Below are 22,850 nucleotides of genomic sequence, written 5' to 3' on the forward strand. Positions count from 1 at the left end.
GCTTTGCTTTTCGTCTATACTTATTTAATAGAAAAGTCACAGCTAAAAAGTTCCTCTTTCGCATTCCTTTCTTCCTCGTAGAGCAATCGCAATCCCTAAACCCCACTCAACGAATCCGATCTCTGTTCAGCTCATCTCCTTTCCTCTGCACATATAAAAGATGGCAAGTGTCGCAATCATCGATTCGTCGAGTATCTTCGGAGAAGAAGAGGGTCTGTTATGGCGAGTACCAGTGGAGGAAGAGGCGAGGATGGGAGGCCGCCGCAGATGCAACCTGTTCGTTCTCTTTCCCGGAGGATGACGCGAGCTGGGACCATGATGATTGATCATCCTAACGAAGACGAGAACGTCATTGATAGCGAGCTCGTGCCGTCTTCTCTCGCGTCCATTGCTCCTGTTCTTCGAGTGGCTAATGAGATTGAGGATCAGAACCCTAGGGTTGCTTACCTCTGTAATGATTCTCTCTTTTTACTCATTTGATCAGTTAGGAGTTTTTATAGTTTTGTTATCTATAGTGATGGATTTTGAGAAGCATTGTGACTTTTGTGGAGGATGACAATGTTAAAGTTTCTCATCTTGCTTTACACTTAATCTTACTAGGTCGTTTCCACGCGTTTGAGAAGGCTCATAGAATGGATCCAACATCAAGTGGACGAGGTGTTCGTCAATTCAAAACCTATCTACTCCACAAATTAGAAAAGGTATATTAATGGCAATGCTGTTTTTCTTTGATGTAATAATGGAGTATACAGATAAATCAATGCTTGTTTAATGTTTAGTTTTTGTGTTTGATAGCTTTTTTAGTAGTTTGAGTTAGTAGTTCAACATTCTGGATGTGATTTTATTTCGTGAACTCCTACATCTTGTTCGTACCTTGAGAAAGTAGTTAATGTAGTTTTGTATGTTGTTTAGGAGGAACCAACGAGTGATCCGAAAGAAATTCAGAACTACTACCAGAGGTTCTATGAGGAAAATATACAAAAAGGAGAAGGGAGAAAGACACCGTGAGGATAACTTCCTAACATTTTGTAATCGTTTACATGACAGAAAAATCTTGTCTTCTAATTCTGTCGATTTTGTCATTGTAGGGAGGAGATGGCTAAGCTTTACCAGATGGCGAGTGTCTTGTATGATGTTCTTAAGACTGTGGTTCCTCCAGCAAGAATAGACGAAAAGGTCTTTTAGTGTTCCACCTACATCCTTTTAGTTAGATTATCATCCTGAAGAGGGTAATCGTGGCACTTGACTTTTTTTTTCTTACTGTTGTTGGTATGTAGACCCACAGATATGCTAAAGAAGTTGAAAGAAAGAAGGATCACTATGAACACTACAACATTCTTCCTTTGGACGCTGGAGGGGCAAAAACTGCTATAATGGAGCTCCCTGAGGTTGCTGCATGTGCAAACTTTTCTTACTTCAGCTGTCCATCATTTTAGCCACTCTGAGCTCTTACCGATGTTTTCCATTAAAATGTAGATTAAGGTGGCAGTTCGTGCCGTCTCTAATGTGGAAAATCTTCCTCGGCCAAAACTCCATTCATCCTCGACTAATCCTGACCAAGTGGAAAGGGAAGAAACCAGATCTTTCAATGATATTCTCGAGTGGCTGGCTTTGGTTTTTGGTTTTCAGGTATCATTTTCTTTCTTGCTATTTTTGTAATCTTTTTTATTTGATGAGCAGTGTCATGATTAAGCTTCCTATTTTTCTTGGTTAAAGAGAGGAAATGTAGCTAATCAGAGGGAGCATCTCATACTGCTACTTGCCAACGTTGATGTGCGTAAGAGGGATCTCGAGAACTATGACGAGGTAAATTTTGTACTCTAAAAAAAATTTGTACTCTACAAAGCTTCCGTTTTGAAGAGTTTAGTACATACAAGTTACTAACTTCAAATGAAATTTAGCTAAAGCCTAGCACCGTGAGGAAGTTGATGGACAAGTATTTCAAGAATTACAGGTCATGGTGCAAGTATTTGCGGTGTGAATCATATCTCAGGTATCGTAATGATCTCTTAGATAAATAAAGTTCTTAACGCTACTACGAATCTTGTGTTTCTATTGGTGGATGGTTTTTCTGTTGGCAGGTTTCCTCCAGGTTGCAATGAACAACAGCTGAGCCTTGTGTACATTGGCCTTTATCTTCTCATATGGGGTGAAGCATCGAATATCCGCTTCATGCCTGAATGCCTCTGCTACATATTCCACAAGGTAGGTTGTTTTTAGCTCAGCGATCATTTTTTCCTCGTGTGTTTCTGTGATGAACTTTGAACTCAAGTTCCCATTTCAATTAAGATATCAACGAAATGCTAGTTTTTGGTTTTGCCTACTATGCTTTTGTTTCTTATGAAATTTTTGAAAGGAAACTTTATGTCGACCTCTATAAATTACTAATGCCTTGGGATCCAACATGCGGATTAAAGATTGGGCACTAACATTCTCTTGGTGATTTCAATTTAGTAAGAATTTTTCGTTGAGGTGACCAACTACAGAAATATAATCACATACGTTCTTTTTTATTGGGTAAGTATTGAGTTCAAGGAAACAAGAACAATAAATTTCTCTAGATGAAGCAAATGACAACGCGCACACCGTTTAAATGTGTATCTAGTTAGTCGTCTTATTATTTTCTGTGATTTGGTTGGTGATAATCTATATACAAAAATGTTGCGAAGTGTTGTGATGATGCTTCCGTATGTGAAATGTTTACCTGATTTTCTATAAGGGAAAAATCTTGTTTTTATACTGTTATTATATAAGTTTTTGTGTAACCATGTGTTTTTTCTTTGAAAAAATCTTCTTGTGAAGATGGCGGATGAAGTCCATGGAATTCTGTTTTCCAATGTATACCCTGTAACTGGGGACACATATGAAGCAGGTGCACCTGACGATGAGGCATTCTTAAGGAATGTTATAACGCCAATCTACCAGGTCTTACGCAAGGTATGTAATTTTCTGTTCTAGGTTTTCTTTTTTTTCCCTCACGTATTAGTTCACTAAGAAGACCAGGTCATTTTGGGTTATAGGAAGTCAGGAGAAACAAAATGGGGAAGGCAAGCCATTCAAAATGGAGAAACTATGATGATCTGAACGAGTACTTTTGGTGAGTTAGTTAAATCAACTCGATCTGGTTTTATATGTTAAGTCAAGTGTTGTCATCTGAGCCGACTCAATTTAACGTTTTAGGGATAAGAGGTGTTTTAGGCTGGGTTGGCCGATGAAACCTGAGGCAGACTTTTTCATCCACTCTGATGAGATTGCACAACATCCAAATGAGGTGTTAATTTTGCTTATTAATACTGCATAAGGACTTAACTTTTGATCTTTATCTTTAATATTCCTTGGATGCTTACTTGCTTCGACTATCCATCTTGTTTTAATCCGATTATTTTTTTATTTCCTTTCCATTATGAACGTTACCAATTTAATTTCTTATTGCAGAGACGTGAACAAATTCCTCATGGAAAAAGGAAACCGAAAACTAATTTTGTTGAAGCTCGTACGTTTTGGAATCTCTATCGAAGCTTCGACCGAATGTGGATGTTCCTTGTGTTGTCTCTACAAGTAGGATTTAAATTAAAAGTCTCACTCTCCTCCTGCCCTGTTCGATAATCTATATGTAGTAATTCTATTTTTTCAGACTATGATGATAGTTGCATGGAGCCCGTCAGGATCTATTCTTGCGATATTCGAGGAGGATGTATTTTTCAATGTCTTGACCATTTTCATTACTTCAGCTTTTCTCAATCTTCTACAAGGTAACTTGTAATTCAGTTTCAGTTTGACATCGTCCATTTGATGAGTATTTATACCATATTGGCTTACTCATTTGTTCTTATATGAAATGCAGCGACATTGGATGTAATTCTTAGTTTTGGTGCTTGGAAGAGCCTGAAGTTTTCTCAGATTCTGCGGTTTATTACAAAATTTTTAATGGCAGCCATGTGGGCCATCATACTGCCAATTGCGTATTCGAAGTCGGTGCAGAATCCAACTGGACTAATTAAGTTCTTCAGTAGTTGGGTTCAGAGTTGGCCTCACCAGACATTATACAACTATGCTATTGCGTTATATGTCTCTCCAAATATCTTGGCTGCTGTGTTTTTCTTACTTCCACCTCTGCGGAGAATCATGGAACGATCAAATATGCGGATTGTCACGCTTATCATGTGGTGGGCTCAGCCAAAGTTGTATGTTGGCAGAGGAATGCATGAAGAGATGTTTGCACTTTTCAAGTAAGAAATATGATGTTATCCATTTCTGTGAATACATTATTTTTCATTGTTGGACACCGCACATGGCATGGTAACATAGGTTTCAGCTTTTTATGCTTCCATCATTAATTTTGTTTTTAATTCATAGGTATACATTCTTTTGGGTCATGCTGTTACTTAGCAAGCTCGCTTTCAGCTTCTATGTGGAGGTGATTTAGCTTCACATTTATAACTCATATTTATTTCCTACTAATGAATGTTTACCATTTATAACACCCACACTTACTTTCCTAATCTTTCACTTAGTCCGAGCTATCATCTAAAATTTCTACAAGCACCTTTTTGCTGCAGTTATTATTACATGTACATTTATTGATGTTGCCTGGACAGATATTACCGCTTGTCAAGCCAACGAAGTTAATTTGGGATATGAGTGGCGTAAATTATCAATGGCATGAGTTCTTTCCAAATGGTAGTGATCCTTACTCGTAGTATGATTATTTACTGCTATTAACTTCTATTAATTCTAAACAATGTTGATAACATGCAGCCACTCATAACATTGGTGTCATTATCTCCATATGGGGTCCGATTGTCTTGGTGAGTAATTTTGTACTAATTAAATTGGTAAGAGTAGTTCTAATAACTTGATTCATGTTTAGGTTTATTTTATGGATACGCAAATATGGTATGCCATATTCTCCACTATATTTGGTGGGATTTATGGAGCTTTCAGTCATCTTGGGGAGGTAATTTTTTTTTCTTTTTCTTTTTCTTTTTACTTTGTTAGTATGCAAAAACTATAAACCAAAAAACTTGTCTGCTATTATGACGACATTTTTCTAATTTCCTAAGTTAAAACCCAACATTCTGCAAATTTGTTTTAGTTAGTTTTTCAATTTTTTATATGCAGATACGTACACTTGGAATGTTGCGGTCCAGATTTAGATTTGTTCCCTCTGCTTTCTGTTCTAAGCTTACACCATCACCTCCAGGCCGTGCAAAGAGAAAGCACTTGGTATTAATCATACATATAAATTTAAGTGAGAAGAAAGTATACGCCAAGTATGTTCATTTTAATGGGTGACAAATGTAACATTTGAGTAATGCAGGACGAACAAGTGGACGAAAATGACATTGCGAGGTTCTCACAGATGTGGAATAAGTTCATATATACGATGCGGGATGAGGATCTGATCAGCGACAGGTTTTAGGACTTTTTCTATAATATACTCATCATACTGATCTCCTAAGTTTAGTTCATAAATATACTTGTGTTCTTTGCTTCTTTGGTGTATAGGGAAAGAGATTTGCTACTTGTACCTTCGTCGTCTGGAGATGTTACTGTTGTGCAGTGGCCTCCTTTCTTGCTTGCTAGCAAAGTATTAATACAGATCTCTCTGTAACAGTTTTGCCCCATCCCTTCTCTCTTCTTGATGAACTGTACTCTTTTGGTGTCAGATTCCCATAGCATTGGACATGGCTAAAGATTTCAAGGGAAAAGAGGACGCTGAATTATTCAAGAAGATTAAAAGTGAATACTATATGTATTACGCAGTGGTTGAAGCCTATGAATCGATGAGGGACGTAATATATGGTCTTCTTGAAGATGAATCTGATAAAAGGTACGAATTTCTTTATCCCGTCAGTATTAGATTGTACCCAACATCATTGATACATTTTGAACCTATTACAGACTGGCTGAGTACTAACTATGTACCACTACTGTCTCCCAATTTATATAGGATTGTAAGGGAGATTTGTTTTGAAATTGATGATAGCATTCAACAACATAGATTCTTAAGTGCATTCCGGATGACTGGTATGCCTTTGCTCAGTGATAAGCTAGAGAAGTTCTTAAAAATCCTGGTAACGTGAAGATATTTTTCTTCTCTCCTTCAATACCAATACTTACTTTTCTTTTTATGTGTTTATTATTCTCCTTAATAAAATGTAGTCGTGCTGACAGCTAAGTGATTACGGAGAAGATGAAACTTACAAGTCTCAGATAATCAATGTTCTCCAAGATATTATTGAAATCATCACGCAGGATGTTATGGTTAAGGGTCACGAGTAAGTCTTGATCGTTCATATGTGAAAGTTTGCCTCATTTTTTCTATGCAAGAAAAGCTGTTCTGTTACTTCTTTTTCTCTAGTTCTTAAAACAATCCATAAGGTGTAAGCTCAAAAAACTTCACTATGAAATATTCAGGTAACATGCTCTCTTTATACCTGCAGAATCCTTGAGAGGGCTCATTATCAGAGTGGTGATATTGAAAACGAAAAGAAAGAACAAAGGTTTGAAAAGATAAATCTTGGTGGTCAGAACGACTCTTGGAGAGAAAAGGTATAATTTTTTCTGTCTATAATGTGAACAATCAGCCATGTCTTCTGCCTTTGGATCTCATTCATTCATTCAATCTTACTTTGTAGGTTGTAAGGCTTTTGTTACTTGTGACTGTTAAAGAGTCGGCAATCAATATCCCTCAAAGTTTGGAAGCTCGTCGTCGTATGACATTCTTTGCAAATTCCTTGTTCATGAATATGCCAGATGCTCCTCGAGTTCGTGACATGCTATCATTTAGGTACATATTTTAGACAAGGTCTATGTCTGCTTTATCTTCCGTTTCTCAGGTGGTTCATGGAACCAAGTAACGTTTGTTTTTCACATTTGTGTCTAGTGTCTTAACTCCTTACTACAAAGAAGATGTTCTCTATTCAGAGGAAGAACTGAACAAGGAAAACGAAGATGGAATATCTATTTTGTTCTACCTACAGAGAATATATCCTGGTGAGCGCCTATCTGGTGTTCTGTACGTCTTTATAGCAAGTTTGAAATTTACCCAATGAAAATGTTTTGTAATACAGAGGAATGGTCGAATTTTTCCGAACGTGTTAATGATCCGAAGCGAATTTTTTCTGAGAAAGACAAGACAGATCAACTCCGGGAATGGGTATCTTATAGAGGCCAGACCCTTTCAAGGACAGGTATACTATCAGAATGTTGTAGGAGTTTTTACTTGTATGTATGCGGTATGCGATCGCTAATGTGTTGAAAATCTTTACTATTGCTAGTTAGGGGAATGATGTACTACAGAATGGCCCTCGAACTTCAATGTTTCCAGGAATACACAGAATATGGTTTGTATTTCCTCCAAACTTACAGATTTTATTGTTTGCCTTTTCTGCCTGTGTATGCGTCACTACTACTTTATTTAGTAGTTGTCAAAGGAAATTTCTGGAAAGTTAAATGTTGCTTGAGAGAAAAAAAAAACTGTTTTAAGAACTACTTTTTCATCTTGCAGCTGCCCATAGTGGCTACCTTCCCTCAGCATCATATGACGAGTTTATGAACCGCGCACGAGCTCTTGCAGATCTGAAATTCACATATGTCGTGTCATGCCAGGTATATGGGAACCAGAAAAAGTCAAGTGACGGCAGGGATCGAAGTTGTTACAATAACATTTTACAGCTCATGCTAAAGTAAGAAAGTTGTCACTGTTTTGAAATCAAAACCTTCTTCTTCTTCTAGCTTAGTTTTAATTTTACGCTATTTTTAGGTATCCATCCTTGCGTGTTGCATACATAGATGAAAGGGAGGAGACAATCAATAAAAAATCACAGAAAGTATTCTACTCCGTGCTGCTCAAAGGATGTAACAAATTAGATGAGGTATATAACAAGCCAATTTGTTGGTTGATAATTTATTACATAATTAGGCCTTACCTGAATGTTGTTCTTTATTTTTTTAGGAAATTTATCGTATCAAACTTCCCGGCAATCCTACTGAAATAGGCGAAGGAAAACCTGAGAATCAGAACCATGCCATCATTTTCACTCGGGGTGAAGCACTTCAGACCATAGACATGAACCAGGTAGCTTTCGTCTCTCTATACCTCAACCAGTTTGTTGATTCAAACTTTGTTGTCTCATTCCTTTTTCCCATTTCAGGACAACTACTTTGAAGAGACTTTCAAAATGAGAAATGTGCTACAAGAATTTGATGAAGGTCGTCGTGGCAAGAGGAATCCTACAATTTTGGGTCTTCGTGAACACATTTTTACTGGAAGGTATAATATTCTTTATACCTTTGGTCGTTCTTGATGTTAATGCATGTCTCCACATTTTTGGCACTATTGCACTGTTCTTTTTTAATCTTTCTTGTCTGATTTCCCTTACTCCACAGTGTTTCATCACTTGCTTGGTTCATGTCAAATCAAGAAACGAGTTTCGTTACCATTGGCCAACGTGTTCTGGCTAATCCTCTGAGGTATTCTCATATCTTTTCACTAGGGGAAAAATCCTTGCTACCCGTCCTTTTGCAGCCTCAAATCTGACTTCAAAAGTAGCAGCAGTCTCTGCATCGTCGAATCTTATATATTATCTTAGAACTAAATCTTTTTGTTTCATACAACTAACTCACTTTTCTTTTACAGGGTACGTTTCCATTATGGCCATCCTGATATATTTGATAGAATCTTCCACATCACAAGGGGAGGCATTAGCAAGGCTTCAAAGATAATAAACTTAAGCGAAGATATCTTTGCAGGTAAAGAATGGTCCTTGTTGACAAACGTTAAACTTTCTTCCTCTTTTTTTGTGATGGCTAAATATGGTAACAAACAGGATACAATTCAACTCTTCGTGGGGGTTATATCACACATCACGAGTATATCCAAGCAGGGAAAGGGCGTGACGTAGGGATGAATCAGGTTTCGGTTTTCGAAGCCAAAGTTGCGAATGGTAATGGAGAACAAACACTAAGTCGTGACGTTTACAGACTTGGACGCCGGTTTGATTTTTACAGGATGCTCTCCTTCTACTTCACCACTGTTGGTTTCTATTTCAGTAGTATGGTATGCCTAATTCCTCATTCAATGATAGTTACTTCCTCTTCCACTTGTAGAAAGCATGTCTTTTCTTGGATTGTTCAGACGAGTAAAAAGCATTCGTCTTTTCTGTGTTTCAGATAACGGTTCTCACAGTATATGTGTTCCTATATGGGCGTCTTTATCTGGTATTGAGTGGATTGGAAAAGGAGATTCTGCAAAGTGCAATTGTGCATCAATCCAAAGCTCTTGAGGAGGCGCTAGCAGCTCAATCAGTTTTCCAGTTAGGTTTTCTGATGGTTCTACCAATGGTTATGGAGATTGGCCTAGAAAAAGGGTTCCGCAAGGCCTTGGGAGATTTCATTATAATGCAGCTTCAGCTTGCCTCTGTTTTCTTCACGTTTCAGCTGGGAACAAAAGCTCATTACTTTGGGAGGACGATTTTGCATGGAGGTTCTAAGTACAGAGCAACTGGTCGTGGATTTGTTGTTTTCCATGCCAAGTTTGCGGATAACTATAGACTATACTCGAGAAGCCACTTTGTCAAGGGACTGGAGTTGGTCATGCTACTGATAGTTTATCAAGTATATGGAAATTCGTACCGTAGCTCGAGTCTTTATATATACATCACATTTTCAATGTGGTTCCTAGTGACTTCTTGGTTGTTTGCTCCGTTTATATTCAACCCATCTGGATTTGAGTGGCAAAAGACGGTGGACGACTGGACTGACTGGAAAAGATGGATGGGGAACCGTGGTGGCATTGGAATCGTCGTTGAAAAAAGTTGGGAATCATGGTGGGAATCAGAGCAAGAACATCTCAAGCACACAAATTTAAGAGGAAGGGTTCTCGAGATACTTCTCGCACTGCGTTTCCTCCTTTACCAGTATGGAATTGTGTACCACCTCAACGTAGCTCACCGCGACACAACAATTCTGGTATGATAATGTTCTTTCTTCTCTTTGTCATGATGCTTCCCGCTTTTATCTTTGGATAACTTTGAAACCTTTCTTCTGTAAGGTTTATGGACTCTCTTGGGGAGTCTTGTTGGCAGTTCTCCTCGTCCTAAAGGTAAGGCTGCGAAACAATCTGTATTCAGAGATAGTTTAACACAGTGGGTTGGTTTCCACTTCTCACATTGATGGTTGTTTTGTTTAATCATCTGACAGATGGTATCGATGGGAAGAAGGAAATTCGGTACAGATTTTCAGGTTATGTTCAGGATTCTCAAGGCGCTTCTCTTCCTCGGTTTCTTGTCAGTCATGACTGTATTATTTGTAGTCTGCGGCCTCACCATTGCAGATGTATGCGCTTCATTCCTCGCTTTCTTGCCTACCGGCTGGGCCATTCTTCTTGTAAGTTACCACACAACTTTCTTAACTGCACAAAAGTCTTGTTTTCTTTGATGAGAATAAAGTTTGACTAATGGTTTCTGAAGATCGGGCAAGCGCTGCGTGGTGTGCTTAAGGGACTAGGATTCTGGGACTCGATTAAAGAGTTAGGGAGGGCGTACGACTACATAATGGGGCTTTCGATTTTCACACCCATTGCTGTCTTATCTTGGTTCCCATTTGTGTCTGAGTTCCAAACCAGACTCCTGTTTAACCAAGCTTTCAGTCGCGGTCTCCAGATCTCTATGATCCTCGCTGGAAAGAAAGACAAAGAGACACCTGCCCCCTCCAAGTAGACAGAGAGACACCTTCCATCTCCAAGTAGACAGAAAGACAAAGAGACACCTTCCACTTCCAAGTAGACACCTTCGTATTCTTTGATCTTCATTCTTTTTATTCAGTTGTTGTTGTTAGTATATTGATTCGGTCTTTAAGATTATAGAAAAATGTTGTTCATTGAAATTACTTTTTGGTCCTGTGTATTCTAAGAGGGACATCATCTTACATATACACTCGAAAGCTAAGTGTTGAGAAAGTTAGAAAACGAAGCTCCAACGAGACCTCCTTCATTGTCGGTATGTACATGCGTTTAAGTAGGTGTATGTGTCCGTTGCATCTGTTAGATACATCTTTTAGTAGGTAGGTGCCTGCATTGAGGTTCCTCTGAAGAGAACAGTCTCTGGAAAAGAGCGTAATCATTGATGCAGCCGTTGGAGAATAAGGTCTTTCATGCCACCATTAAAAATTTGGAAAAGCTATCGGCCTTGTCTGAAACCTATGTCTCGTGTTTTGGTATCGAAGTGATGAAGAATGATAAGTAGTATTTACTAGTCGGAGAGTAAAAAAAAAACACCACAATCATTGTAGTATTGGTTTGGCTATGTCTCAAAAGAGATTGGGAATACAACAAAAAGACTTGGAATCTAATGTGTCTGTAAATAAGTTCTATGAACTCCAAAAGCATGGTAACAAATGACACATAGACAATTTGAACAGTCCTAGGTGATGTCGAACTTTGGAGGAAAGCTAACAGAAAGCCGAAAAGGGAGGTGAAGCAGCATGGAGGTTTTGTTGGTATACGTCTGAGAAATTGAAACCAAACGTGGTAAGCCTTAGGTGGTTCCAGACTTTTCATGCTCTACCGCGCACGAGAAACAAGACATTGCTTTCATGTCAAATGCCTGTAATACAAAGATAAAAGAGTGTACCTAAGCTGTGACTGACTGCAAATAGAAATTTAACAAGAAAGACCGTCAAAATGATTCTCAGAACAGCTTAAATTTGTAAAGAATCAGCGTCCAAAGCTTTGGATATCAAGCAGCAAGTAAACTAAAGACTTCTCAGCCCCACTCAAAGGAGTAAGCTTATGGTATGAAGTATATATCTCCACCCCCAACTAAATGCATAAGAGAAAGAGAATGAAGAGGCAGTGCTGGAGTAATCTTTCTGTACTGCAAAATCCCGGGGGAGACATAAACTACGAAGCATGAGAAAACAATTTCAAACTGAGGTGACAAAACATAGTGCAATTCAACACACGTTCTTTGAAATCCACTAATATAAACCATAAGAGCAAAGGTTATGAAGATAGCCTACAGGAAGCGCTAAGCAGACTAAACAACATAGAGGTGGTGGGCTGTGCATAACTTTGAAGTAAGAGTTGTTACCTCTTGAAGAGTTCAGAAAAGTAGCGTGTACCATTGTATGCTACGAACCACATCAAGACTACCACCAAACCATCTGAAAAGAAGAGTTGAGGAAAGCCAAAGAAGATGCAAAAGCAGAGATCTCATGTCCTTGGAAAAAATTCTAGAATGTATCAAGTTAATCTCAAAAACACTATTCAGCAAAGAAAAAAACTCTTTAATGCCATCATAAGAATGAACAGAGACATTTGTTTTAAGACAACAACACGAGTGAAAGAAACTCAGTGGCAATTGGAACCATTTATTTATTTATGTTTAAAAATCAAAACTTGCATATCTTCCTAACGATCGAAGAGTATCATCATTCTCAAAGCAATATCTCTCAAGAGAACGACTCAAGCAGAGAGAGGGAGAAAAAGGATACTGAAGAGGTATCGTTCCCACCAATCAAGCATGTAGAGCCCGAACGTGACATTGTAAAGGTAGATTTTTCGTTGAACCCAGTTCATATCTGATCCACTTCCTACAACCAAAAAACACAGACAGGAGATTACAAATCTGGCCTTCAATGATCGGAAACACACATAGTCCAAGTTTCAAAATTTACCACGCAAAAACGTGATACAGATCATATAACAAAAAGCACCTAAGAGATTCGAGATCCAGAGTCTCAAGTACCGAATAGAGAAATCAAAATTAGACAAGGAGACATCAAAGCTGGAATTGTCTGTCTTTTTGACCATTGGATTAGTTCCGACTTCCGACCAGGTTTACGTAAACCGGTTTAGTGTAGCATTTCGGTTTTTGGGACAAACTGGATTTCTTAAAGTTACGTAAACCGGTTTAGTGTAACCAGTTAGTTAATTCCGGTTATGTGGGACTAAACCGGGTTCTCATCTCTATCTTGTGTTCTCTTTATCCACGCGCGTGTGCGCTTTGTAATAAGAAGACAATCAAAGATGGTGACGACGAGCGTCGTCGGAGCTCCGTTGGTGGTTGCCCGGTCTAGACGGATTCCGACGTCCCTCAAGTGCTTCGCTTCCACCGCGAATTCCGAGCTTCTCCGCTCCCAGCTCGATCAGCTTCACGCGGAGGCAGAGTCCACTCGTGCTAAAGGTCTGACCTTTATCTGCTAATCTCCCTCTTATTTGGAATGAGTAGTGCCCTGTTTGATGTTGTCTTTGTTGTTGGTCCAAAGCAAATAGTAATAGGTTGAGACTCTTGAGATTATCTGAGGCTGCAGAGAATCTACGTAGACAAGCTTCTCTTCATGTTCAGACGGGTAAAGAGAATGACGCAAGAGAGTTGCTTCTCCAGAAGAAGAAAGTCATGCAAGCTTTGGACAAGGCCAAAGCTCGTATCGAGTTGCTTGATACCCTTTCTTCAAAACTCAACGAGGTACAGTGAGAGAATTCTCAACAATCCTAGTTCAGTTTTGAGTTTATTGTGTTTTAATTGTCTGTGAAACATGTGTTTGAGAAAGCTTGGTTTGGTTTCAGGCAATATCTGTCAAAGAAACACAGCTGATTGGGAACATATCTTTAGATCTGGAAGTAGATAGAGAGAGGACTTCAGATGGAGTTCACATTGTATCTCCAAAGCCTGAATCTACTGAAGAAGGGCATGAGAATGACCAAACTGACTTGGGTTCTCAGGAAAGTCAACTTATTGAAAACAACTTTGAGGAACACCAAGAAACTGTACTGGAAGAGGCTTTAACTGGTAACATCTTCAGTGAAGTGTCTTCTTATGAGTCTTTCCTGGAGAATCTAGACCAGAAACTTTGCAGAATCGAGGATGAGCTTGTCACTGTTGTGAATGTTGCGTCGTTGGTGCTTAGTCATGAAGATAAACCCAAGAATCTAAAGGTTCAGCAAACATCAGAAATTCTTGAAGAGATTCGTTGTGTGAGGGAAAGGTAATAACACACTCGGAACATCACTAAGTTTTTAACTCCTAATCACTCTAGTATTACTTAGTACATGAAGTTTTATTGTGTTTGCTTGTGTAGGATTGCAAGTATCATTTGCAAAGAAGCAAACATCAGTTAGTGCCTCAAGCTCCTCTTCTTGGTATGAACAGTGTAGCATTTCTATACTCATTCAGGTCTATGGACATTATCTTGGTGTGATGTGAATATTAAATATCTTCCAAGTTTGGTACATTGAATTTTGATGTGATATATATATTTATAGAACATAGGAACATAAACATTCATGACATATCTCCCTTGCAGATAGAATTTAATATATGAATTAACTACAGATACCAAACTATGCAATGATTTTCAGATGTTTTAGTAACAAAATTGATAGCATTAAAGCGACAGGTAGAGGTTCTGGACTAAACAAATCAAGAAACAAAGACTATGTATAACCAAAACATTCCCATTACATATCAGTTGTCCTGAGAAAGAAAAAAGATGATAAAAAGTGAAATGATGCCAACGAATCAACCATATAGAATTTAAACATCTAAGTCCTGAAATGACACTTAACTATTAAACAAAACCAAAAAAAAAAAACTGATTATTTTTATTTGACAATGCCTTCATTCCCAGCAAGAACCAAGTACTTATCCTTCCTTGTGAGATTAGTGCACTCAAACCCCAAAACTCTAGCAAGTTCTCCCTGTATGAAATTTGCAACTTCAAAGCTTGACTTACCTCCAGCACAAGTCATCTCTTTAGGCAACTTCTTCAAAATCTCAATACAATAAACCGGCCTAGGGTTCATCAGAAAGAAGATAGGGTCTAAACACTTGAGCCCACTCGCGGTCGTCCCGTAGAACATGCTCACTCTAGCATCCACAGCCACCGGAACAATGTCCTCAGTCAACTCAGCGAACAAAGGACTGAATCTCAGCAGATAAGGCTCTCTACAAGTGGTCCCTTCAGGACAAACCACTAAGTCTCCTTTGCTCAGCAGTCTATGCATAGCCTCGCCGTCTTTCTTCCTGTCTCTCTTGAGACTAACTGTCTTGAGAGGCGCAATGAGCTCGGAGAACTTGCTTAGGCTGTAAGTAACCGCGGTCAAGGGCTTGCCGAGAGAAGTGGTGAGAAAGACAGGATCAAGAAGGGTCCTATGGTTGCATACATACAAGACCCCACTCTTACCTTTCTCCGGAGGGCCGTTATACAAGTTATGCGTCTTAAAAGTGATCCTAACACCGGAGATAGCAGCCAAGAAGTTGGCTACGTGGTAAGGAAGCAAGACTCCTATCAAGATCCTGAAGACAGCTAGGAAGAAACCGATAGGGAGCCATGTGAACATAGCGAGTGTAGCTGATGGTGTCGGCAAGAAAGCTAATCTCCCGTCATGGAATATCAATGGCTTTGGGTATCTTTCTCTAGGCAGAGTGTTCATAGAGTCTTCTTCATTACAAACGTAAGCTTCCTGTGAGGAGAAACGTAGAAGAAAACTGAAAAGTTAGTAACTACTTTTTTGTATGAAACTTAGAAGTAATGAAAACGTAAAGAAAGAAGAAAGTTACTTTGCAAATGGAGATGAAGGTGTGATCTTGAACGCTTGAAGAGGTTCCAATACCAAGTACAGGCTTCTTCTTGTTATTGTTATCAAAGTAGTCTTTGGCTGCTCTATGTTTCACGAGAGATCCTGAAGTTAAGCCGGTGTAGACTTTCCTCCCCATAACTTCTATCTCTTGCAGTTTAGTCCCAATCACATCATCAGCGTTGAGATGCTCTCTCAAAAACCTCCCCACCATCACTTGAGGCAAGGTGGTGAACACGACTTTGGAGTATTCAGTTCGAGACCAGACGTTGTAAACCTGGAGGTTCAAGCTCTCGAGGAAGAACTTGGGTAGAACCGACCTGGAAACGTTGTCCATGTCTTTGACTTTAAGACCAGAGAATGTTATGAAAGTGAGGACTTTGAGTTTGGTTTCTTGCGGCAGTGCCCAGAGGAAAGAACAAGAGATCAAGAGAATGATCGCTCTGATGATCGATCCTCCTTCGAAGGCTACGAGCATGAAGTAAGGGAAGAAAGCGTGGAAGTGTTTGCTCGAAAGCTGTCTTAAAAGAACACCATCGATGTCACAGACCAAGGTGTCATCAGGAGACACAGAGCATGTTCTGTTTTCATACTTTGTAATGCTTGGGAAGAGAGGGTTTATAGAATCTTGATTTTCTTGGTTTTGTTGTTGTTGTTGTTGTTGATTATTAAGAAGATGAGAAGTGTTGTGTTGAGATTGTGATTTGGAGAGGTTTAAGAAGTTTTTAAGCTGGAAACCATAGCCTCTAAGCTTTCTTGCAGCTCTGTAACATGAGTTAGCAAGAAGACGGTAAAGAACCCATTCTGCAAGAATCACTAGAAGCTCTGGAAACACCATAGCTAAGGCTTATAGAGAGAGAGAAGGAAGGAAAGAAAGATGAGTTAATGTGTTGAAGAGGACAAAGAGGTTTCCAGAGGAGATTTATATATAGTGAGTGAGTGATGATAGGCGAGAGCAGAGGTGGTGTGAAGGTTGACCCTTTTTTAATTTAATTTAATTTTTGCCTTTTTAAAATTTTTGGTTAACACACACATCTTGCATTAACTGTACGCCACAACGTCTATGAATTAAATTTAGTACGTGTTTGTATTCGTTTCCAAGAAGTTGTGGTTGAATGTTGATGATTCTAATTTTCTACCTGTATTTGGCTATTTGCATACATAAATCTAACGAATGTAGCAATACATTATAGTGTTGTTGCAGTCATGCATCACATGATTTTCACTGCTATTGCTTTTGCTTTTGCTTTTTTTCTATATTTAATGTCTATACACGTCGGTTCATCTATATACTATTTGTTCACTGATCACAAACGCATAAAATCATAGCAACGTACCACGCAAGATTTGATCACGTTTGAGTCGTTGACTATAATGATCATTAAGGGATGGGACTGCGATCATTAAAACCCTATCACGGTTAGAAATCCAACGAGTTAGGTGTTGCCACTAGCTACTTTTACGACAAATGTCGTGTTTTTAGTTTCCACATATAATACTTTGATTAACAAAAAAGATACTACGTGGCCTCAATAAGCCACCATTGTCCATATATAACCATAGTTGATAACAGTTCACAAAAACATAACGTTATGTGAACACGCTTACTTATATATTAAATAGCGCATTTGATTTGCTTCCCAAGTTTCAAAGAGAGTGCACTTTTTCTGCAGAGCTTTAACAACTTATTAGGTTATGCAGTTGGTGACCGGCCCTTTCTTTTTATTACAAAAACTCTGCACACTTTTTCAAAACTTATAGTGTTGTTTCTCCTTTTTGTTGAAAAGTATAAATTGATTCATGGAAATTATGGGTGGTTCCATGTTTGACATTCTGTTGGGACGCTGGACCCCTTTCGGGGGGATAGTTGGGAATGTGACTGCCCAGATACCAGAGTTATCAAAAAAAAAAAAAAAAAAAAAATATTAAAAGAAATTTCGAGTTTTATACGTAAATGTGGAGAGCTTGTATAACACATCACATGAAATAACGAAAATGAACGTTTTGGTTGCTAAAATAAGTTGTGTTGTTTTTTTCTTATGATCATGTTGAATGGTCTTAGTGTAATAATACAATATATTTTGTTTGTATTTGGGAATCGGTAATGCAAACATGAAACATATTGACTTCGATTGGAAACACTTTAGACAAAAATCTAACATGTTTTCGGTACAAGAATTGATCCTAACCAAAAGACATGACATGTACCCATGTACGAATAGATAAAAGACAAGTCACTATCCAACTCGATCTAAATCTTGAACCGAACGACAACTCATGTCACCTATGCGATAATCCCAACCTTACCTATATATGTCTAAACACTAGACAGTCTTGTAACACCCCAAAACTCAAGTCCAAAAACTTTTGTGTGGACAGGCCCGCTCTGCGGCCCATTTGGATTAAAAACCATAGGGTTCTTTGCTTCCCCTATAAAAGCAAGCCTCCACCCTTAGCCTTCCATCACAAATTTAGAAGCGAAGCCCTGCAGAGAAGTCCCGGAGATCAGAAACCCTAGCCGTCGTCTCCTTCCTTCTCTCTCCCTGCGCCGCCTCTCCTCTCTTTCTCTCTCTTCGCCGCGGCTCTTCTCTCTCTCTCCTCGCCGCGCCTCTTTCTCTCTCTCGGACGACTCTCTCTCTCCTCGCCGTGAGCAGCCGCGAGTGGTGGTGGTAACCGTGTGGCGTCGTCGATCTCAGATCTCACCTCTCTTGCATCTCAGATCCATCCAGATCTAGGCTAAGGTGAGGTGTTCTACCCAGATCTGTTCTATGTTCTTTTATATTGTTGAATGGGTTGCTAGGATTGATTAGATCCTGTTTGTTGTTAGGTTGATAGATCATATTGCATTAGAACTCTCGTACTGATTTAAGATTCTAAATAAACTGGTGTGTTGATGATTGATTGATTGTTTGATTGGTTGAAGACCTGTGGTCGTGATTGAGAGCTAGGATGGTTATAAAGAAATGAACGTAGGATCTTAAGAGAACGGTTAACCGGTCTGTTAGATGAATGATAGAAAATCTATGAATGATTGTTGAATGGATTGAGTGTGACACCGAGAACGGGTGGCGTCTAAAAAGGAAAGTAAGAAAGAGTCTAAGGGTTTAAGGAAAAAGGAAATGATAAGGAAAAAGGAAAGGTTAAATGATTGAAATACGAACCACCGAGGAACGGGTGGGGAGTATGGGAAATGAATAGAAATGGAATACGAACCACCGAGGGACTGGTGGGGAGTATGGGAAAACGCGGCGGCCGTAGCGTTCAAAAACGGCAAGTAAGAATAGAGGCGCCGGTAAGATTGAGTCACGCCGAGTCTTGGCGGGAAGGGGTCGTAATACACTGCAAGGGGTATGGACTACATCCAAGGGAACCGGATGCCGGGTGTACAAGGGCAGGCGACCTCACAGGAATGCAGCAAGAAAGGGGAGGGTTGGTCCGCTTGAGCTGTGTAGGTCCTAGAGTTATAGGATGAATGGAGTCTTAAATAATAAACCGAATTGTGTGAATTGAGCGATGACTGAGTTCATTGCACTGCTTGTTTTTTTTTGTGAAATGAACTTTAATAGTTGGTTAAGAAATGTGTGTAGCGACTAGTCGGTTCTCGTTTCGCATTGAGCAGTATAAAAGCTCATGGGGGAGACTGGTCTAGAATCGCTTCACTGAGTATTAATACTCACCCCTCTTTTCCCTCTTCCATTCTTGCAGAACTATAAGTGGAAATGCCGACGGTAAGGAAGGAAATGCACCTGAAACTCATGGGACCAGAAACGGGACACACGGAGATGTCGGAAAAGTAGACATGTGTGTCCTAAACCCCGCGCCCTGGAACCCCGGTTGGAAATGGGGAGGGACGGGTGTTTCAATTGGTATCAGAGCCAGGTTAAGGTCCCTTAATACTAACTTAAGGGATCAGCATTTCCGAAATTGCCCATTTTCCTTTATGGTTCTGATTGACCGTCTTAGCTCATGTTGAAGGAGAATTCGAACAACTCAGAGTCTCCGGCAAAGATCCGATCAACAAAAAGTCCTCGTACCGCGGTGTAATGGAGTCTCAGAGATTCAGGGATGGGTAACAAGGAGTTGTAAGGCAAGTATACAGAGGGATTAGTCGCCTAGCACGTCAAGTTAAGGGGGAATGGAAAGCCGGACATTCGAGCTGGAGGGAAGCGTCTCGCGGACGACACCGCCCCACACCGGGCCGGGGAGGCCTGGGAAGGAGAGACGGATGCAAGGCCGAGGCGTGCGCAGCTTCATGGAAGGATTAAACCCTGCAAAGAAATGGACTTCTGGCATTCAGATATCACAGTGAAGCTTGTTCCCAGTAGAAAAAAAAAAAAAAAAAAAGAAAAAAAGAAACATGGGTGTGGGTCCCACCACCAGGGCGTGGGCCGCCGACGCGGAAGGAGCAAACCGGGGCGGCCAAGGGCGGACGGACGAGACAGTGGGAGAAAACCGATTTCAGATTATGGGGACTAGGCTGAGGATCATCTTGGGGTAAAAAGGACGATGGAGGATCATCCTGGGGTAAAAAGGATGATGGAGGATCATCTTGGGGTAAAAAGGATGATGGAGAGTCATCATGGAACAGAATGCAGAATGCTAATAAGGATATGGGATCTTCTTAGGGAAAAAGGGGTGACTGTAAAAAAGATCATCTTGGGGCAAAAAGGGATGATAAGAACCACACCGGGAATATTGTCTGTTTAAGCAGCGCTAGTTTGAGAATTGATTGAAAACTGCCATCTATGCATGACTACTACTATGTTCTGATCAGGTCCTTGTTTTTACGCTGCAGGATGTCTTCACCAGTGCATCACGAGCTCGGAGAAAGACGCATGCGCTATGGACCAAAGGGGACAAGGGCTTACGCCCGCAAGCCCTACCGTGACGCTTGGGGCGATGTGGTACCTGCATTCTTCCCAGACGAAGAGGAAGTGGAGTTCGTGGAGCCGCCGAACGCCCCCATCCAGGAGACGACCGTGAGGCGTCGGATTCTGATGCCCCATTTCCAGCGGGCAGCCGAGTACAGGCGATTGTACCAGGGTCAGGGTACTTTCCAGTTTGCACCGGAAGTGGACATGACGCCGCCCACAAGGGGCCGAGGGCGCCCCAGGAAGACGGGGCCGACCAGGGAAGGTCCGGGACCGATCCGGATGGAGGACAGTGTACCAACGAGGAAGCGGGGACGCCCAAGGAAGATTCCGAGCATTGATGCAGAGAGTCTGAGGAGAATACCCGGAATATGTCAGTGTGGAACATTGACGCAGGCCAGGCAAGGACCGCGCTCAGTCCGGGAGTACACAGAGGAATTCCTGGAGTCAGCCAAAAGATGCAAGCCCAAGTCAGCGGAGGATTGGTGCCGGTGGTATACGGCAGGACTCCGCGAGGAGATTCGGGGCAAGTTGATTGGTGTGTTGGAACCATGGGAATTCGCCTTGGTGAACCGGATGGCCGGTCAGGCAATGGAGGCGGAACAGACACTTGCTCGTCGGGTCGTCGCCATCTCGAGCCCTGAGGAGGACGTAGAGGTGGAGGAGGATCCATCGGAGGACTCAGCGTGGGAAGAGGAGCCGGTGTCGTCGACGGGGAGTGGCCGTGTGGCTGGTCCTAAGCCGGACGGGGAGCAGAAGTCTCCAGTTCGAAGTGGCTAGCTGTGATTCCAGAGTCAGCTAGTAGGAGTAGGACATGGTTTTTCTTCTTTGGTTTTAGCTTTTCCTTTCTTGTTATAAGGGTATTCGCGGATTTTGGCGATACCTTGAGACCTATCTTTTTATTGTAGTCCTACTCCATTTCATTTATTAAATTCATTGTTGGTTTTAAATGATCTTGAGCAAGTAGGATGTCATTTCGTGCTTCCCTTGATTGTGTTTGAAAACTCCCCTCGGGTTTTGGATGTTAAGGTTTAAAGCCTGAAGATTGAAATTCGGGGTGAATTCCGATTAACAGGGGGAGAATTGTAACACCCCAAAACCCAAGTCCAAAAACTTTTGTGTGGACAGGCCCGCTCTGCGGCCCATTTGGATTAAAAACCCTAGGGTTCCTTGCTTCCCCTATAAAAGCAAGCCTCCACCCTTAGCCTTCCATCACAAATTTAGAAGCGAAGCCCTGCAGAGAAGTCCCGGAGATCAGAAACCCTAGCCGTCGTCTCCTTCCTTCTCTCTCCCTGCGCCGCCTCTCCTCTCTTTCTCTCTCTTCGCCGCGGCTCTTCTCTCTCTCTCCTCGCCGCGCCTCTTTCTCTCTCTCGGACGACTCTCTCTCTCCTCGCCGTGAGCAGCCGCGAGTGGTGGTGGTAACCGTGTGGCGTCGTCGATCTCAGATCTCACCTCTCTTGCATCTCAGATCCATCCAGATCTAGGCTAAGGTGAGGTGTTCTACCCAGATCTGTTCTATGTTCTTTTATATTGTTAAATGGGTTGCTAGGATTGATTAGATCCTGTTTGTTGTTAGGTTGATAGATCATATTGCATTAGAACTCTCGTACTGATTTAAGATTCTAAATAAACTGGTGTGTTGATGATTGATTGATTGTTTGATTGGTTGAAGACCTGTGGTCGTGATTGAGAGCTAGGATGGTTATAAAGAAATGAACGTAGGATCTTAAGAGAACGGTTAACCGGTCTGTTAGATGAATGATAGAAAATCTATGAATGATTGTTGAATGGATTGAGTGTGACACCGAGAACGGGTGGCGTCTAAAAAGGAAAGTAAGAAAGAGTCTAAGGGTTTAAGGAAAAAGGAAATGATAAGGAAAAAGGAAAGGTTAAATGATTGAAATACGAACCACCGAGGAACGGGTGGGGAGTATGGGAAATGAATAGAAATGGAATACGAACCACCGAGGGACTGGTGGGGAGTATGGGAAAACGCGGCGGCCGTAGCGTTCAAAAACGGCAAGTAAGAATAGCGGCGCCGGTAAGATTGAGTCACGCCGAGTCTTGGCGGGAAGGGGTCGTAATACACTGCAAGGGGTATGGACTACATCCAAGGGAACCGGATGCCGGGTGTACCAGGGCAGGCGACCTCACAGGAATGCAGCAAGAAAGGGGAGGGTTGGTCCGCTTGAGCTGTGTAGGTCCTAGAGTTATAGGATGAATGGAGTCTTAAATAATAAACCGAATTGTGTGAATTGAGCGATGACTGAGTTCATTGCACTGCTTGTTTTTTTTTGTGAAATGAACTTTAATAGTTGGTTAAGAAATGTGTGTAGCGACTAGTCGGTTCTCGTTTCGCATTGAGCAGTATAAAAGCTCATGGGGGAGACTGGTCT

At 40.8% G+C, this 22,850-nt stretch overlaps 4 protein-coding genes across 4 annotated transcripts; 2 read left to right on the forward strand and 2 right to left on the reverse strand.

Annotated features, from left to right (window-relative positions):
- Positions 1-11: 11 nt before the first annotated feature.
- LOC106427070 (callose synthase 7) lies at positions 12-10,938 on the forward strand. Its single transcript, XM_048743493.1, has 41 exons — positions 12-451; positions 601-701; positions 913-1,004; positions 1,089-1,176; positions 1,278-1,388; positions 1,477-1,629; positions 1,717-1,806; positions 1,902-1,993; positions 2,082-2,205; positions 2,803-2,937; positions 3,021-3,097; positions 3,181-3,271; positions 3,436-3,558; positions 3,635-3,752; positions 3,845-4,229; positions 4,357-4,417; positions 4,599-4,680; positions 4,759-4,808; positions 4,871-4,957; positions 5,122-5,226; positions 5,321-5,415; positions 5,509-5,590; positions 5,670-5,833; positions 5,954-6,077; positions 6,178-6,281; positions 6,447-6,555; positions 6,642-6,793; positions 6,890-6,999; positions 7,077-7,196; positions 7,284-7,349; positions 7,514-7,691; positions 7,769-7,880; positions 7,961-8,083; positions 8,160-8,278; positions 8,395-8,478; positions 8,645-8,757; positions 8,835-9,064; positions 9,178-9,975; positions 10,058-10,108; positions 10,207-10,392; positions 10,476-10,938. The coding sequence occupies exons 1-41, from the start codon at positions 220-222 to the stop codon at positions 10,722-10,724; spliced, it is 5,766 nt and encodes a 1,921-aa protein (XP_048599450.1). The 5' UTR covers positions 12-219; the 3' UTR covers positions 10,725-10,938.
- Positions 10,939-11,229: 291 nt separating this feature from the next.
- LOC106427021 lies at positions 11,230-12,838 on the reverse strand. Its single transcript, XM_013867756.3, has 4 exons — positions 12,721-12,838; positions 12,499-12,597; positions 12,096-12,168; positions 11,230-11,609 (listed from the first exon to the last, which is right to left on the reverse strand). The coding sequence occupies exons 1-4, from the start codon at positions 12,815-12,817 to the stop codon at positions 11,597-11,599; spliced, it is 282 nt and encodes a 93-aa protein (XP_013723210.2). The 5' UTR covers positions 12,818-12,838; the 3' UTR covers positions 11,230-11,596.
- A 130-nt stretch (positions 12,839-12,968) lies between these two features.
- Positions 12,969-14,296, forward strand: LOC106427080. The gene is made up of 4 exons (XM_013867811.3): positions 12,969-13,190; positions 13,273-13,472; positions 13,574-13,992; positions 14,086-14,296. Exons 1-4 carry the CDS (start codon positions 13,034-13,036, stop codon positions 14,123-14,125), a joined length of 816 nt encoding a protein of 271 aa, XP_013723265.2. The 5' UTR covers positions 12,969-13,033; the 3' UTR covers positions 14,126-14,296.
- A 130-nt stretch (positions 14,297-14,426) lies between these two features.
- LOC106427079 (glycerol-3-phosphate acyltransferase 1-like) lies at positions 14,427-16,535 on the reverse strand. The gene is made up of 2 exons (XM_013867810.3): positions 15,567-16,535; positions 14,427-15,469 (listed from the first exon to the last, which is right to left on the reverse strand). Exons 1-2 carry the CDS (start codon positions 16,419-16,421, stop codon positions 14,609-14,611), a joined length of 1,716 nt encoding a protein of 571 aa, XP_013723264.2. The 5' UTR covers positions 16,422-16,535; the 3' UTR covers positions 14,427-14,608.
- Positions 16,536-22,850: the final 6,315 nt, after the last annotated feature.

This window comes from Brassica napus, chromosome A10 (genome assembly GCF_020379485.1).
Source record: "Brassica napus cultivar Da-Ae chromosome A10, Da-Ae, whole genome shotgun sequence".
NCBI lineage: Eukaryota > Viridiplantae > Streptophyta > Magnoliopsida > Brassicales > Brassicaceae > Brassica > Brassica napus.